Below are 16,101 nucleotides of genomic sequence, written 5' to 3' on the forward strand. Positions count from 1 at the left end.
CTATTGAGTCTAAATGAGTTGTTAATTGCACAATTCTCTAGTATTATGAGTCTCTTGGGAAAACGATACGTAGTCTTACCACGGTTTATTACTTGAAACGATTCAGTGCACTTGCCGAAATCACCCAACAGGGGGAAGAGTGTTGTACCATTCCAATGCTTCTTCCTTAAGTGATAATGAGAAGGCTCTGCATATGATCGGGTCGTTGTTCGTGTAGAATGTCATTGCGTTAACAAACGTCCTGAGGTGATCATCTAGATTAGTTGATCCATCATATTTATCGAATGCAGGAGGAGTTTTTTCTAGCATTGGAGTTTGCATGATGGTTGTCGTAAATGAGAGTAAATTGGAAGGCCGAACGGTTTGCAGGGGCGTCAGTTCCCTTCTTTCTCGACCGTTCGGATTGGTGTGGTGAGACAGATGTTGATTGCAGCCGTTCGAGTTGGTGTGATGGGACGACTGTTGATTACAGCTTACCTTGTTGCCATTTTCATGGTTTGACACCAAATGTTGGGCGGACTGCTCGAGATGAGTTCGTTCCGCCCTTAATGCCACAACCTCCTCTTCGTGCTTCCGCTGCATCTCCAACTGTGCGCGCGCCTGAGCCTGCATCTATGCTTGCATATCTCTGATCAGTTCTCTGGTGCTTTGTTGCTCCTCCATATTTCTCGTGGTCACCATTGGGTTTCTTCTGCTTCTCTCGGTCCACGGTGGCAAAATGTTTCTACATATAATGTGTAGGGTTGAGAGACGTACCTTTCTGACATGACTTTTCTGCTTTCCAATGCTTGAGTCGCCTGCTTCACTCGCTTGTATTCTTAACTAGGGGAGGAGGTACTTGCAAAAGGCACTTCGACACTCAAGTTAGGAGCGATTTAGTGAATTGTTTAACACAATTGAGTATTTTGGATCTAGTCGAACGTACCTAGCTTTTGGCCTTGGCCTTATATTTATAAGTCATCTCATGTATCATAAACTAGCACAAATCTAATAAAATAAAAACAAACTTACTTTTAGATTCGGTTAGTTACTCATAAACGGCTTATCAATATCTTTAATCAGATATCTTTGATTATTTTATCGTCTGCTGGACTATTGGCCCAATAATAACTTAAACGTTGGTCCAATTATGGCCCAACATTATTGTTGTAGTGGACGGACCGAACGATCTTGAGTGTTAACCGTTCAGTCTATACTATATATAGTGTTGTCAAAATGAGTTGTAACCCGCGAGCCAACCCAGCCTACCACGGGTTTGAGCCAAGTTGGGTTTTAAAAAAATGTAATTTTGTTATGCGAGTTAGTTTTCAACTCGACTCACTTAGAACCCGGCTCACCGAGTTGAACCCGTGGTGGGCCGAGTTGACTCACCAACCCACCTAGTTTAATTCAATTATTTATTATTTTATATTTTAATATTATTAGTTAGCATTTTTTTTATTATATTGTAGATAGTGATAAATAAGAAGATGTTTCAAGAGAGAAAAATATTATAGATTTATCTATTCAATACTCTAATATTATAAATGAACAAGTGATACAAAAATTATCAATATTAAAAACTTATGTGTTTGTCTTTTGTACATGTTTTTGGATTACGCTTGGATTGTATGATACTTTTATTTATTTATTTTAATTTTCTTTGGAGTTTAACATCATTTTAGTGTGAACTTTATTTAGATTTGAATAAAAAAATTGTAATTTTTTTATTTTAAAAAAACTTATAATTAAATGAGTCAGTGAGTCAACCCGTTTAACCCACCAACCCGTGGTGGGTCAGATCGAGTTTGAATTTTTTCAACTCAGTAATAAGTGAGCTGGATTGGGTTGGCTCACTAAGTGACCAACCCGTGGTGAGTCGGGCCGGGTTAAGCCGGGTTACCCATTTTGACAACTCTAACTATATATATAATTATTAATAAAGATGATTGCTTTTGTGATCTCCTTGTAATTGTTTTTATGTCTACATTTCCCTACTATTTTATTCTTATTAATATAAATTATTATATTATTTATTCTTTAAATTTTATTATTTTTTTAAAATTTATTTAATTATTTATAATAAAATTATACTTATTCTTATTAATCGAAATTATTTTATTATTTTACTCTCTAAATTGTATAGTTATTTTATAAAGTTCAATAAACCACCTAAAAGAAAAATATAAAAATTATTTATTTATATATTATTTCTTTTAATAATTATAATAAAAAATATTTTTTTTGTATCAAAATAAAAAATTAAATATACAGAGTAAAACATATATTTTCACTAGTCTAATAATAATTTTATTTTTTAACATTACTTTTTTTATTTCACATTGCAATACCATTTCATTTTTATTAAAACGTTAAAATATTTCCAATATATTAAAATTAATTATTAAACATTGCTTTTAATATCCTATGTTAATAAGTCACTAAAATTATTTTTACTTGGAACACATTACAATTTTCTTTTTCTATTATAATCCATATAATTAACGGGCAATAGACCTACATTTCTTAATTTTAAAATCAAATGTTGAATAAAATTTTATAAAAAATAAAATTATACATCCAAATATATTTCAAAGTTAAGTTAACTTAAATATGTCTTCTCTATAAATTCTAATAATAATATATCATAAAAATAACCATTATGTTTATAGTTTAATCCTTTTAAAAATATAGATTATATTATATGTATTTTATGAAAATTAGATGTAAAAGATATTTTTCTTTAAAGACATTATGTAACTACTTGTGTTGGGAAATCAATGTATTACTAGACTACTCTATGTACAAAGTCGACTTTAATTGATCACTTAATACATTAGATACTTTATAGTTTGGCGTAGTCTCATGATATTCTACACGACCACTCGACACTTCGACATAGTCTGAGAACATTCTACACAAGCACTTTGTGGAAACAAAGGAAGTCACGCCACTTGGAGGATGTTCCAAGATAAGTGGGCAAGATTCACCACTTTAAATGATGAAATTCAAAGAAAAGGATCGAAGTTTTGAAGAAGAACATAGAGACTTGAGAGAAAACCTTTGTTTTCCATTAAATCAAATATGTTTACAAGAGTGTCTCAAAATAACTTATATACTATGGAACTCTACACCATAAGCCTAACACGACCAAGGCCAAATAAATTCCTAAACACAAAATATAGGAGTTCTTATTCTATAATTCGAAGCTACTTCGTGATCCTTGTGAAGGTCGGACCTCACTTCCATCAACTACTATGTGATCCATGTGAAGGTCCTAACCATGCTTCCATCATAAGTTCTTCATTTTGGATCGACCAATTTCTTCGTTTGTGTAAGCTAGTTTTTTTACCCTTTTTCTCTTGCTCCAATCTATTTTGTCTTCGCATGTGGTCCTTCTTTTGGTTGCATGTCATTTAAGTCATCAATATGAGTCTTTGCTGATTACTGATCATTATGGTATGTTTTAATCGTTCTTGTGATGTTTCTATATGTAGATAAAACATCTTGTGAAGTTAGAGGAGTTTTTGTATTCTTAAAGTTGTTTAGGTTGTCCTTTATAAGTGAGGGAAGCTAAATTCTTAAACTTTTTTCTATTGTTGAATGTTTTAATTATTATTAGTTGTAATTTGAGTGATTTAAGCTTAAGTTATGAATTATTGTTGATTGTGGTTTGTATTATCTAACTTGTTGAATTTGTATACATTGGTGATGAATTATGAGAAACATGTTGTATATGATTTAGTTGGCTGAAAGTACCCATGTGGGATCCTTTAATTAAGTAATATGGCTACTTAAAGACAGTAAATTTTATGAAAATAGAACATTTATGAAGTGAGAATTAACTCCAGAAATGTCAAATTATCCAATTGAAGCTCTACTAGGGAAATATAATTTCTAATATGGCGCCCAACAACATTGTTGGACGCCACTAATCCAGTGGCTCTCTGGTTGGACTTTTGTTGGGTGCAACTTCCTATCGTTATGCGTCATTTTTAGGATTTAAATCCTATGAGCACTAGTGGTGGTTTCATTGGGCGAGAACGTTGTGTTGGGCATTATTTTGTTGGCGTTGGACGGGAATCTTCCAAAGATGCCTTTGTATGAGTGGCATTAGGTAGTGATCTATGACACTAGACAATATCAGAAACTCTTCTTTTCATGTTTGGGATTTCATTAAAACTTGTTTGTTAGGTATGATTTATTTACGATAAAATTATCGATTAGTATAAACATGTATGATAATGTATGATGATTAGGGACTTTGTATAAGATAATGGTTAACTGGAATGAAGTAAAGTGTGATTTGTTTTGGAAGAAAGAATTCCATAGGGAAGTTTCATTTGTTGTGTAGTGTATGCATTGATGTGAGAGTTCAAGGTTGAATGTTATCCTAATACTCTATTAACCATTCAACTCATATATAGAAAAATGGTTGAGGGGTTGAGAGTGGTAGGATGTCCTAGTTTAAAGAACAATGTCCTTCTTATGACAATATAAGATTAACCTTGCACTACAAAAAATTTTAATATTTCCGACGGATTTTTACCGACGGATCAATATCCGTCGATATATCTTAATTTCCGACAGAATTACCGACGGTGTTTTTAATCTTTTTTACCGACGGTCAAAAGCCTTCGGTAAGGCCGTCGGTAAGTGACATGCACATTACCGACGGATTTACCGAAGGCTTTTGGTCGTCGGTACGTGACATGCACATTACCGACGGATTTACCGAAGGCTTTGGGCCGTCAGTAAAAAGAGCGGGATTTTTCCCGCCCATTATTTCGCTAGACGACATTATCGACGGATTTACCGAAGGCTTTTGGCCGTCGATAAAAAAGAGGAATTTTTCGAGACCAGCTTCGCATCCAGTGCCAATATATGTGGCAAACACTCATTTCTCCTCTCATTTCTCTCTATCTCAGTCTAATACTTCTTCCTATCGTTGCTCTCCACCGCCGCTGCCCTCCACCGCCGCTGCCCTCCACCACCTTTGCTCTCCACCACCGCTGCTTTCCACCGCTACTCTCCACCGCCATTGCTCTTCACCGTTGCTGCCCTCCCGCCGCTGCCCTCCACCACCGTTGTCCTCTACCACCGTTCTCTCCACCACCGCTGCCCTCTACCACCGTTCTCTCCACCACATTTTTTGGATTAGGAACATTTCTCTTACAAATCTGAGAATTGCAGAAAAACTCTCCATGATTCCCTATAATTTTAACTATTGAAAATAAATTGTTGTTTGATACTTTGGACATTAATTTGTTACTCGCGTGATGCCGTTTTGGTGGCGGAGTTCGTGAAAATGTAAAAACAAATTGACACAACGATGAAGGAAGAGGAAGAAGATGAACCAGGTCGCGACATTTACCGACGGATTTACCGAAGGCCTAGATCCTTCGGTAATTACCATAAGCCTTCGGTAATTACCGACGGCCGAAGGATCCGTCGGTAAAGTTTACCGACAACGTTTTTACCGACGGTATATTGGCCGTCGGTAAATGCTAATTACCGACGGATTTTATACATTACCGACGAGTTATGACCGTCGATAATCTCAATCATTCTTGTAGTGTTGTGGGTGGAAAGTATCCATCACAAATCTTAAAACCTCTCAAGATTCGATATTAATGCTGATATCCAGATAATTTAGTCTTTTATAGTATTCTGTTTTGAATCGTATGTATTTGATGAATGATTGGTAAATTTTTATATTTTGAATTATATGTTCTATATATGATATTATTTTTGTACTCATTTTCTTTTTTGTTGTTGTTATGTTTTTCTTTTTATAATGAACATATGAAAACGTAGATATAAAGACACTTCTTAAGGTTGAGAAACTAGTTATCGAAACGATTAAGCGATATTATATTATATTAGGTTTAATCTTATAGTATAATCATATCATGGTAGTTGTATATGAATGATATTATTATAATTCTATCTTATAGAATTATAATAATGTATTGAATTATCTATTCTTTTAATATTTACGATGAAATGTTTGAGTTTAATAGTATTATGTTGTTAAAATGGAATGTTGCAATTTTTTTAATTGTATCATTAACTTTATCTATGATAATATTGTTAACTCAATATCCATTAAAATAAGAAATTTAATAACATAAATGACTTAATTAGGAACTTATTTAATTAACTTATAAATTAATTAATTGATATAAAAATGTTTAGCTAGCTTATTTTAAAAAAATTTAATTTATATTTTATAAATTATTCGTAATTTGTTTTCATTATTCATTCTATTTTAATATGCTATTATTATTTTAATTTCATTATTATTATTATTATTATTATTATTATTATTATTATTATTATTGATTTGCGTCTTATAAATAATTAATACTGTACTGTTTTTAATATCTATTCAGTTATTTTATTAAAAAAAGTAACTTTAGAAATTAAAATAAACAAATATTTAATATCTAAGTGTTGTGTTATGTGAAAATTATTCAATAAAAAATAAAAAAATCAATCAAACAATAATTTAAATTAAGAAATAAAAAATATAAATTTTAAAAAATAAATAAAAATTAAATTTGATTAATACTTATTACAACACCTACATAAATAAAAAACTTATTCAAATAAGAAAAATACAACTTTAAAAAAAAAGTTAAAAAATTTAATCAAAATAAAATTATAATTACATAGTAACATATTTTTATTATGTAAGAATACTTATGTAGTTTTCATTTCAGGTTGACTAATTTATAAGTAATTTTACCAAGCAATTTTAATCCAAGTGACTTACCAATTTAAAACTTGTGCTTAGAAACTTATCAACTACTATTAAATTATTATTATTATTATTATTATATATAGATATAGATATAGTCACTCAAACAAAAATATATTAGTTATATGGATTTGAAAAATTTATAAATTTTGTTTTACTTAATAAAATGTATGATATATTGAAGGAGCTATATATAGCTTTCCACACTAGTGGTCTTGTTTCTTTTTGAAAAGAAGAAGGACAATAACACGTTTAAAGAAGTTCCAAAGTTTAGAAAAACATATTTCTTACACATTTTAAATCTTCTATTTTCAATACTTACTATTTAGACTCATACACAATTGAACAGTTCATTTTAGGCCATCACTATGTTTTTCCTAACTAGACCTATTTTATAAGTTTTTTTTTTAATTGGTCTATTTTACTACTTTTATTTCCAACCACTAAATTTTTGCATTATATATAGTAATGAGTGTTTGATAGACATAATTATTCTTCTTGAACTTGTATGATGAAATATTTGAGTAGAAGATAAACGTGGGGCTAAAGCAATGAGTTATATCTATAATGAAAATATCTATAATGAACAACCAAAGAGTGGACCATATCCTTACACGATTTGCATATTCAATTTTAATTTCACGTGAGTTTTAGAGGGAAATTATTGAATGGGAATGACAAACATGAGTCACTCTTATCATTTTTGTCCAATCCTATCCTAGTGTAATTGGATATACAACATTTGGAGAGTGACATCTATGTAATACTAAATATATTTTAATTGTTTCAAAATATTATATGGTTTTATAGCTTTGAAATAATAAATATCTCAAAGATTTTAAAAAAGTAATATCAGTAACTATTGACTTTCTTCTTTTGTTAACATTATTGTAATTGACAAAGTTTTCTAAGATAAATTTTGGGTCCAAAATACTTTTCAAAAAACATTTAATTTAGTTTGAAAGAGATTGATTTCTCTTCTTAACTACCAATGGTTTTTATTGTTTGGTAAAATATTTTGAAGTATGTGTATAAAACAACTTTTATACTTGTTTATTATAGTTTGTTTTGTAAAGATTGAGATTAGACGCTTCTTTATATAATATATATATATATATATATATATATATATATATATATATATATATATATATATATATATTATTGTGTAATGTTTATATTGAAGATTGGATTAGTATGTGAGATTTAATTTAACTTAATTTTATAAATTTTGTTTGTAAGATGACATTTGTATTTATTATATATTTTAATTTGATTTAACAGTGTATTTTAATATAACTATTCACCTAAAAAAATGGATATTTTAAGCATTAGATTGAGGAAAAATCTAATAGTGGTGACAACATGAGGTCCAATACTTTTTGTTTAGGATAGATTTTAAATGTCTCTTATACCATTTTAAAAGAAAAGTGAAATTTAAATATAACTTATCATTATAAAATTGACTTGTAATTCTAGTAACTATCTACTTGTGTATTATAATTTAGTTTTATTTTTAGTTGACATATGTTCTTCAACATATTTGATCACAAGGAGTGATTGCATCAACATAAGTTTGAGAGATATAATCACACATAATATTGCACTAAATGCACTCACATAGGTGTGAGATGAACATTCATGTAGAGAATTGCATTAGAAATTTAACCACAAGGTTGTGTATTCGTCCACTTGGACGTGGGAGACGCATTCATGTTGAAAATTAACTAAATGTTCAACCAAAGGACTATGATTCCATTCGCATTACTGTGAGAGACACATTTATATACAAAATTGCCTCATAGGTTTGAACACAAGAATATGGTTACGTCCAAATAATTGTGAGGGAATGACTCAAAAAATTATTCCACAAGTTTAACTGCATGGGAAGTATTAGTTTCAATTTGACTCATGGTCCATGGGCTAACCCGAGCCCACTCCAAAAGAAAAGCACCCTTTTATTGGCCAACTAAATGAGTGTGTTGAAAAAGCTCTAGTCCTCAAAACCTCCTCTTAAAGTGTGTCAGAGTTATAAGCAAAGTGGGATTGACCATACTACAAGACTTTTCTTAACTCTAAATATTTTTTATAATAGCACAAGCCTTTAAATATATTTTTAATTTCAAATTAATCCCATATATTTTACATTAATTATAACATGGTTCTTACTCAAATTTTATTATTTGCAACTTAACAAGAAAGTTAGGGCCAACTCAACTTGGTTCGACCAAACCCAACATTTTTCAACGTGGGTTCAAACTTGGTTAACCCTTTTCCAGCCTAAATTAGCATGACATGATCTAAACTTGGCTACACGTTTGCCCCACATGGGTCTAACTTAACTCGGCCCAACTTCGACTTGACTCAATAGAGTTTGATAAAGGTCTAACTCAACTCGGCCCAACTTCGACTTGACTCAACCAAAGTTTAACTTGACTCAACTCAACCAAATGTGGGTTTGGATCAATTTGACTCAAAATAGGACGAATCAACTCAACCTTATATGGCCCAACTAGACTCTACCCAATAACTGGTTGAGCAACTCAATCTAACGTGGTTTGGTTGTACTTGGTCTTACATGGACACAACTCTACTCGATTCAATGTGGCTCTAACTTGACTAGGCTCGAGGTGGGTCCGAATCGACTTAGTATGAGGCGGACCATACATGACTCGATTAGAGGTGGGTCCTACCCATTAGGTGGACTTGAATCCACCCAACTTGACTTGAGGTGGGCATGGCCTGACTCGGCTAGAGGTTGGCTTGACATGAGTCAATTAGAGGTGGACCTAACATACTTGGCTAGAAGTGAGCCTGACTTGACTTAGCATGTGGTGGACTTGACTTGACTCCATATAAGGTATACTCAACTTAACTCAGCCATAGGTGGACTGAACTTGACTCTAACAGAGGTAGACCCGATATAACTCGACTTGAGGTGGGTTTGACTCTACCCAACCAATGGAGTCAACCTAACTTAGCCAAAGGTGGGTTTGGCCTGGTCATCCCAAGGTTGGCCTGACCCTATTCGACATAAGGTGGGCTTCAACTAACTTGGCCCAAAGTGGGTCTAACCTAACTTAGCTCAAGATAGGGTCGACTTAACTCTGTTAGAGGTTAGCTTGAGTCAATTTGAATAAAGGTGGATTTGAGTCTACACAACACGACATGGGTCTATCAGGACTTGACCAAACATGGGTCTATCAGGACTTGACCAAACATGGGTCTTACTATATTTAACTTAACTCAACCTGAAGCATACCTGATTTTCCTTAACTCGAGGTGGGTTTGACTAGAGTTGGCTTGAAGTGTGCTCCACTCAATTGAACCAAGGGTGGACTTGACTTAATTGAGTCAAGGGTGGACTTGTCATAATCAACTTAGCTAGAGATAGGCCTCACTCAACAAAGCCTAAAGTGGGCTCAACTTGACGTGGTCTGACATGAATTCGACTTAATTATCTCCAATATGAACTCAATTCAACTCAACACGACGTAGAATCTATCAACCTTAGCTTGACTTTAATGCAGCTTGACTTGAATCCAACAACCTATTTGACTTGATTCAGACCTAATCTTGTTTATCTTGACTTGAGACCAACTCGCATAGACTGACCTAAAAGTTGATCCTAATCCATGGAGTTTTGGTTATTGTTTTAGCCTTATTGTAAGCGTTCTTGGTCTCGATCAACGTGGATCATGGCCAAGCCCTCTGGATTTTGGCTAAATTAACAAGTCTACATGAGAGTGGAAGCATATGGATAACGTGATCAGATGAAAATTGTGTCAAAGTTCTACACAAAAATTACTCCTACAGCGTCGTGGTTGAGTCGACATGACTATATGAGACGAATTCAGACAAAAGTTTCTCTTCTAAATAATAAAAATTGAAATTTTACCTTCATAAAAGAGTGAATGCACTTTCACTAGTGCAGAACGGGCTATAGACGTCCGTTCTGTGGGTCTTTTGACGTCCGACCTCCAACGGACGTCTATGTGGGTGACGTCTATGTAGACGTCCGTTGTGTCAGGCCGGACGTCTATATAGACGTCCGTTGTGTCAGGCCGGACGTCTATATAGACGTCCGCTGTGTCAGGCGGACGTCTATATAGACGTCCGCTGTGTCAGGCGGACGTCTATATAGACGTCCGCTGTGAACCTCTCAGACGTCTATACACTACTGCAGAAAGGGCTTTATTAGACGGGTTATTTAGGGTTATTTACGGGTTATTTAGGATTACAGGGTTTGGACGTTTGTTTGTGCACTGCAACACGTCTGAAGAGCAGATTCGAAATGAAAATGGAGGGAGATGGAGGAGTAAACGACCTAAAACGTAGGCCAAAAACGCCGCCCAAGAACACGCTACAAACTGCACAAAAATGCACAGAAAACGACTTTTAATCGGTTCAAATGAAAGATATTTCATCACTGAACAATTTAATCGGAATAAAAGTAAGATTAAATGGTCCAAAACAGATAAAAACCAACCTGGAAATGGAAGGCGCAGAGGGAACTCTCACGGGTTCGCATAACTCCTCGCGGGTTCGCGTTTTGGTTAGTAAGTCCTTATTTTAAACGTCTTTTGAACGTCCGTCCTGAAGGGGGACGGACGTTTAATATATATAGACGTCCGTCCCCCTCCAGGACGGACGTTCAAGAGGCTGACAGAGTAGTTGAACCAGTCAGCCCCTTGAACGTCCGTCCTGGAGGGGGACGAACGTTTATATATATTAAACGTCTGTCCCCCTCCAGGACGGACGTTCAAGGGGCTGACAGGTTCAACTACTCTGTCAGCCTCTTGAACGTCCGTCCTGGAGGGGGACGGACGTCTATATATATTAAACGTCCGTCCCCCTCCAGGACGGACGTTCAAGAGACTGACTGAGTAGTTGAACCTGTCAGCCCCTTGAACGTCCGTCCTGGAGGGGGACGGACGTTTAATATATATAGACGTCCGTCCCCCTCCAGGACGGACGTTCAAGGGGCTGACTGGTTCAACTACTCTGTCAGCCTCTTGAACGTCCGTCCTGGAGGGGGACGGACGTCTATATATATTAAACGTCTGTCCCCCTCCAGGACGGACGTTAAAGAGGCTGACAGAGTAGTTGAACCTGTCAACCCCTTGAACGTCCGTTAGAGGGGTCGGACGTCTACTGTATTATAGACGTCCGGCCCCGTCTAGGACGGACGTCTCCACACTCAATTATTTACATTTATGCCACCGGTCAATTATTTACGTTGGGGTTTTGGTGGACGGACGTCTATGAGGTGACGTTAAAGATCAATTTTGCACTAGTGTTTTATCCTTGTATTGGGTAGATTTTTATTTAGATACACAGTGGGTGCTAGATATTCTTACCCTTGTGTTGAGTTGTGAATTCTTGAAATACAACCTCTAAATAATGACATTTTAGCATTGAATAGAGGATGAGTATAGAGGACTTCTTGTGTCTGGTGTTGGTAAAAAGTAAGTAGCAGTGAGATATTGTAAAATATGGTTGTATAAATAATAATAATTGGTGTTAGTTTGATATGCTCTAATTGGGTAAAAAATCCTGAGACTATCCTTCACCACACTTTGAGAGAGCGACAAATCATTGTACAGGAAAAATTAAGTGCATTACACTTAGGATAAAGATAAACAAAATAATATTCAATTAATGACATTATCTCATACCAAACAGCACACTCAAAACGTTGTATATATATCATACTAACTAAGCTGGATAATGAATATGAGTAAGGTGGCTATGCCTATATATATATATGCTCTAGTGTGAGTGGTAGATGAGTGTGGCTGGATAAACAATGGCTTCTATAGAATGGCTACAAGAACAACTTACCATAGCTTTTCTTTCTTCTACTTGTTATCCATATTTTCTCTTCTTTCTTCTTGCTGTTGCTGTGTTGAAGCTAGCAAGAAGATCAAAAAACAAAGCCAGTTTCAATCTGCCTCCATCACCAAGAAAGTTACCAATCATTGGCAATCTTCATCAGATAGGCACATTGCCATACCGTTCTTTCAGTTCCCTCTCACAAAAGTATGGTTCTCTTATGTGGTTGCAGTTGGGGCAGACTCAGACTTTGGTGATTTCATCAGCAGATTTGGTGAGGGAAATCATGCAAAATCATGACTTAACCTTCTCAAACCGACCCAAAATCACAGCAGCCAGGTACATACTGTACGGAGGTAATGACATTGGTTTTTCATCCTATGGAGAAAGCTGGAAACTGAAAAGAAAAATATGTTCCCTTGAACTTCTCAGTGCCAAAAGGGTGCAGTCATTTCGCCTCATCAGGGAACAAGAGGTTGCAGAATTGGTCAAAAAGATAGGCAAAGCAACCTTGACAGAAGAATTTTCTGTGAATCTAAGTGAGTTGCTTCTTGAAGTATCAGACAACATCATCTGTAAATGTGCTCTTGGACAGAAGTACAATAGCAGCAGGGTCAAAGAGCTTGCAAGGAGGTTGATGATTCAACTTGGAGCTGACACTGTGGGGGATTACTTTCCCTTGCTCAGTTGGGTTGATTTTCTGAATGGAAAAATTCAAAAATTCAAAGCCATTTTTGAAGCATTTGATATCTTTTTAGATGAGCTAATTGAGGAGCATAAGAAGGTTCAGAGGGAAGCTGATCACCGCTCCACTGAGAACGGCTTTGTGGATATCCTCATCCAATATCAGAAGAATGCCATGCCTGATTCTGAGCTCACCAATGATGACATCAAATCAATTATAATGGTTTTCCTCCTATTCTGTTCTATTGCCTTCTTTTTATTGTTTTTCTCAAACACTTTAACTGACTCACTTACTATCCAAGGTAGAACAAATTACAAAGCTTTCTCAATCCAAATTAGTTTTTCATGGGATGAAATGAAATTACTTGCCAGTTGATAATGGCAAGTTGACACTTTCAAGGACTAATCTATAGATAAGCATCTTGAGAGATAAAAAAATTACATGTTTTTACTTCAGACCAAATGGAATTTTTGTATCTCAAAGAAAAAGGTGAAGTTCAGAATTATTACTGATACTATTTTTACTACTTCAGGATATGTTTTCAGCAGGAAGTGACACAACTGCCTCAACACTAGAGTGGACTATGGCAGAGCTGATGAGAAATCCAACGAAGCTGAAGAAAGTTCAGGAAGAGGTGAGAAAAATTGTAGGGAATAAGTCAAAAGTAGAAGAAAATGACATAAACCAAATGGACTACATGAAATGTGTAGTGAAAGAAACTCTAAGGTTACATCCAGCTGCTCCACTCTTGGCTCCAAGAGAGACAGCATCTGCATTGAAACTCAGAGGATATGATATTCCTCCCAAAACACTGGTATATGTGAATGCATGGGGGATTCAGAGGGACCCTGAAATCTGGGAAAGGCCTGAAGAGTTCATTCCAGAGAGACATGCTAATAACCATGTTCCTTTGAAAGGCCAATACATTCCATTTGGTTTTGGGAGAAGGGCATGCCCTGGAATGACCTTTGGACTTGTTAATGTTGAGTATACACTGGCCAACCTTCTTTATTGGTTCAATTGGAAGCTACCTACATCTCATTCTTCTGCACAAGACATAGACATGACTGAGACATATGGGCTTATTACCTCCATAAAAGTGCCACTTCATGTCAAACCACTTCCCTTTCAACCAAGTTTCTAATTTACTATGAAGTCATTTATGCTGTCATTGATCTTTGCTGCTGTGTAATGAGTGTGCTAAGTGGTGTTGTTGTTAAGTATGTACTCATGTTTAGGAAGATTTGTTGGGAATCCAAGTGTGAGTCTAAATCCATATTAGATAGAAATGAAAAAGTAGAGCACTATATAAAGATGAAAGAAAGTTAGTTTATTGTCTTAAGATTTTTGGTAGACATTAGTGTCAATCCCTTATATGGTTGAATTCAGATGTTATTGATGTTTGTGTCTGTTCCATGTACCTGTTCTTTAATAGACCCAATAAGATTATATTATATATGTCTTATTTTATAAATGTTATTTCCTATATTCTCATCTACAACTTGATGAAGGAAAACTATTGCTTCTTAGCTTTTTTTTGCACGTTAAATTTTCTAGTTTTGTTATCTGGAGCCTTTGATTATTTCACTTTTCCTTGCCTGGTTGACATTATGCAGACATATTGTGATATGTCAGAAGCTTGAGTTGCTATTAAAATGAAAGGTGTTCTAAAGGGACAAAGCATGATTAATTATAGAGAGCATGATTGAAAAAAGTGCTATTCTTGTTAAGCTTTTGTTTTCAAATAAATGAAGATAAATTTTTAAAATTTCTGCATGATTAGAAACACTATTATAGATTAAATTGGATAAAGATTTTGATCCAATAAATGTTGAAGGGATTTCCTACAACCATGCAAACAAGAGAAATGGACGGTGACTTTGACATATAAGTTGACACAAAATAGAAGAAAGTGATTTTACTTTTGGTGAGGAATTCGATACAAAATGGAACTTGTTGTGACTGCTTGTTTTCTGTTCATGTGTGAGGTCCACCATCTTTTCTCATGCATTGCAAATAACTGATTGGGAAAGGTACATTTTTCTATTTATTTATTTATATATATATATATATATAATATAAAAATGATAATAACAAGAGAAAGTTATCACGGTTGATAGATAATAGATTCTAGTATTTTTTTTTATATGGAAATTAAACATTAAAATTATATTTAGTTGGATTATATATATTTCTTACTTTTCAAAATTGTTAGTTAATATTCACCACTATTAAAATTTTATTTCATTTGTAATTTACACAGTTAATTATATGTAAGTCGTTAATAACTTTTTGGATGAGTTTAGTGGTTGCACATATGACTTGAATAAATTGACCATGTTGACTATAGAGGGATGAAATAAAAAAAAAGAGATATAAATCAATTATATGCACGACTATTTTGCATCTCTAATTATAATTTTTGGAAAGATGAGATATTTTGTCTTAAATGAGAAAGAATAACATTTGAAAATGTTTTTTTCATTGTTCAATATAACTATTGCACAGAGGAAAGAGATAGTTGAGATTAAAGTATTTATAAGAAGATATAATTTTATAGTTTCGAATTCAAAAGGTAAAAAGTAAGTGTTTGTTTCATTTTGGCTTGATATAAGGACTACTTTTCCAACGATTTAACTTTAATAAATAATATTTTAAAAATTAAAATATTAATTCATATAAAATTAAATTAAAATTACTAAATTAATTAAATTCTAAATCAAATTAAAAAAAATAACCGGATTTCAAAAACTGGTTGAAATAACTTTTTAAAAAATTTTGTTTTTATTTTTTATTATGTTTTATTTGTTTTAATTTAATAAATTGTATTTTATAAATT

At 33.8% G+C, this 16,101-nt stretch overlaps 1 protein-coding gene across 1 annotated transcript; it reads left to right on the top strand.

Annotated features, from left to right (window-relative positions):
• The first annotated feature begins 12,474 nt into the window (after positions 1–12,474).
• On the top strand, positions 12,475–14,720 carry LOC124828360 (phenylacetaldehyde oxime monooxygenase CYP71AN24-like). The gene is made up of 2 exons (XM_047301633.2): positions 12,475–13,484; positions 13,795–14,720. Exons 1-2 carry the CDS (start codon positions 12,552–12,554, stop codon positions 14,404–14,406), a joined length of 1,545 nt encoding a protein of 514 aa, XP_047157589.1. The 5' UTR covers positions 12,475–12,551; the 3' UTR covers positions 14,407–14,720.
• The last annotated feature ends 1,381 nt before the right edge of the window (positions 14,721–16,101 follow it).

This window comes from Vigna umbellata, chromosome 3 (genome assembly GCF_029865625.1).
Source record: "Vigna umbellata cultivar VRB3 chromosome 3, Vumbellata_1.0, whole genome shotgun sequence".
Classification (NCBI taxonomy): Eukaryota; Viridiplantae; Streptophyta; class Magnoliopsida; order Fabales; family Fabaceae; genus Vigna; species Vigna umbellata.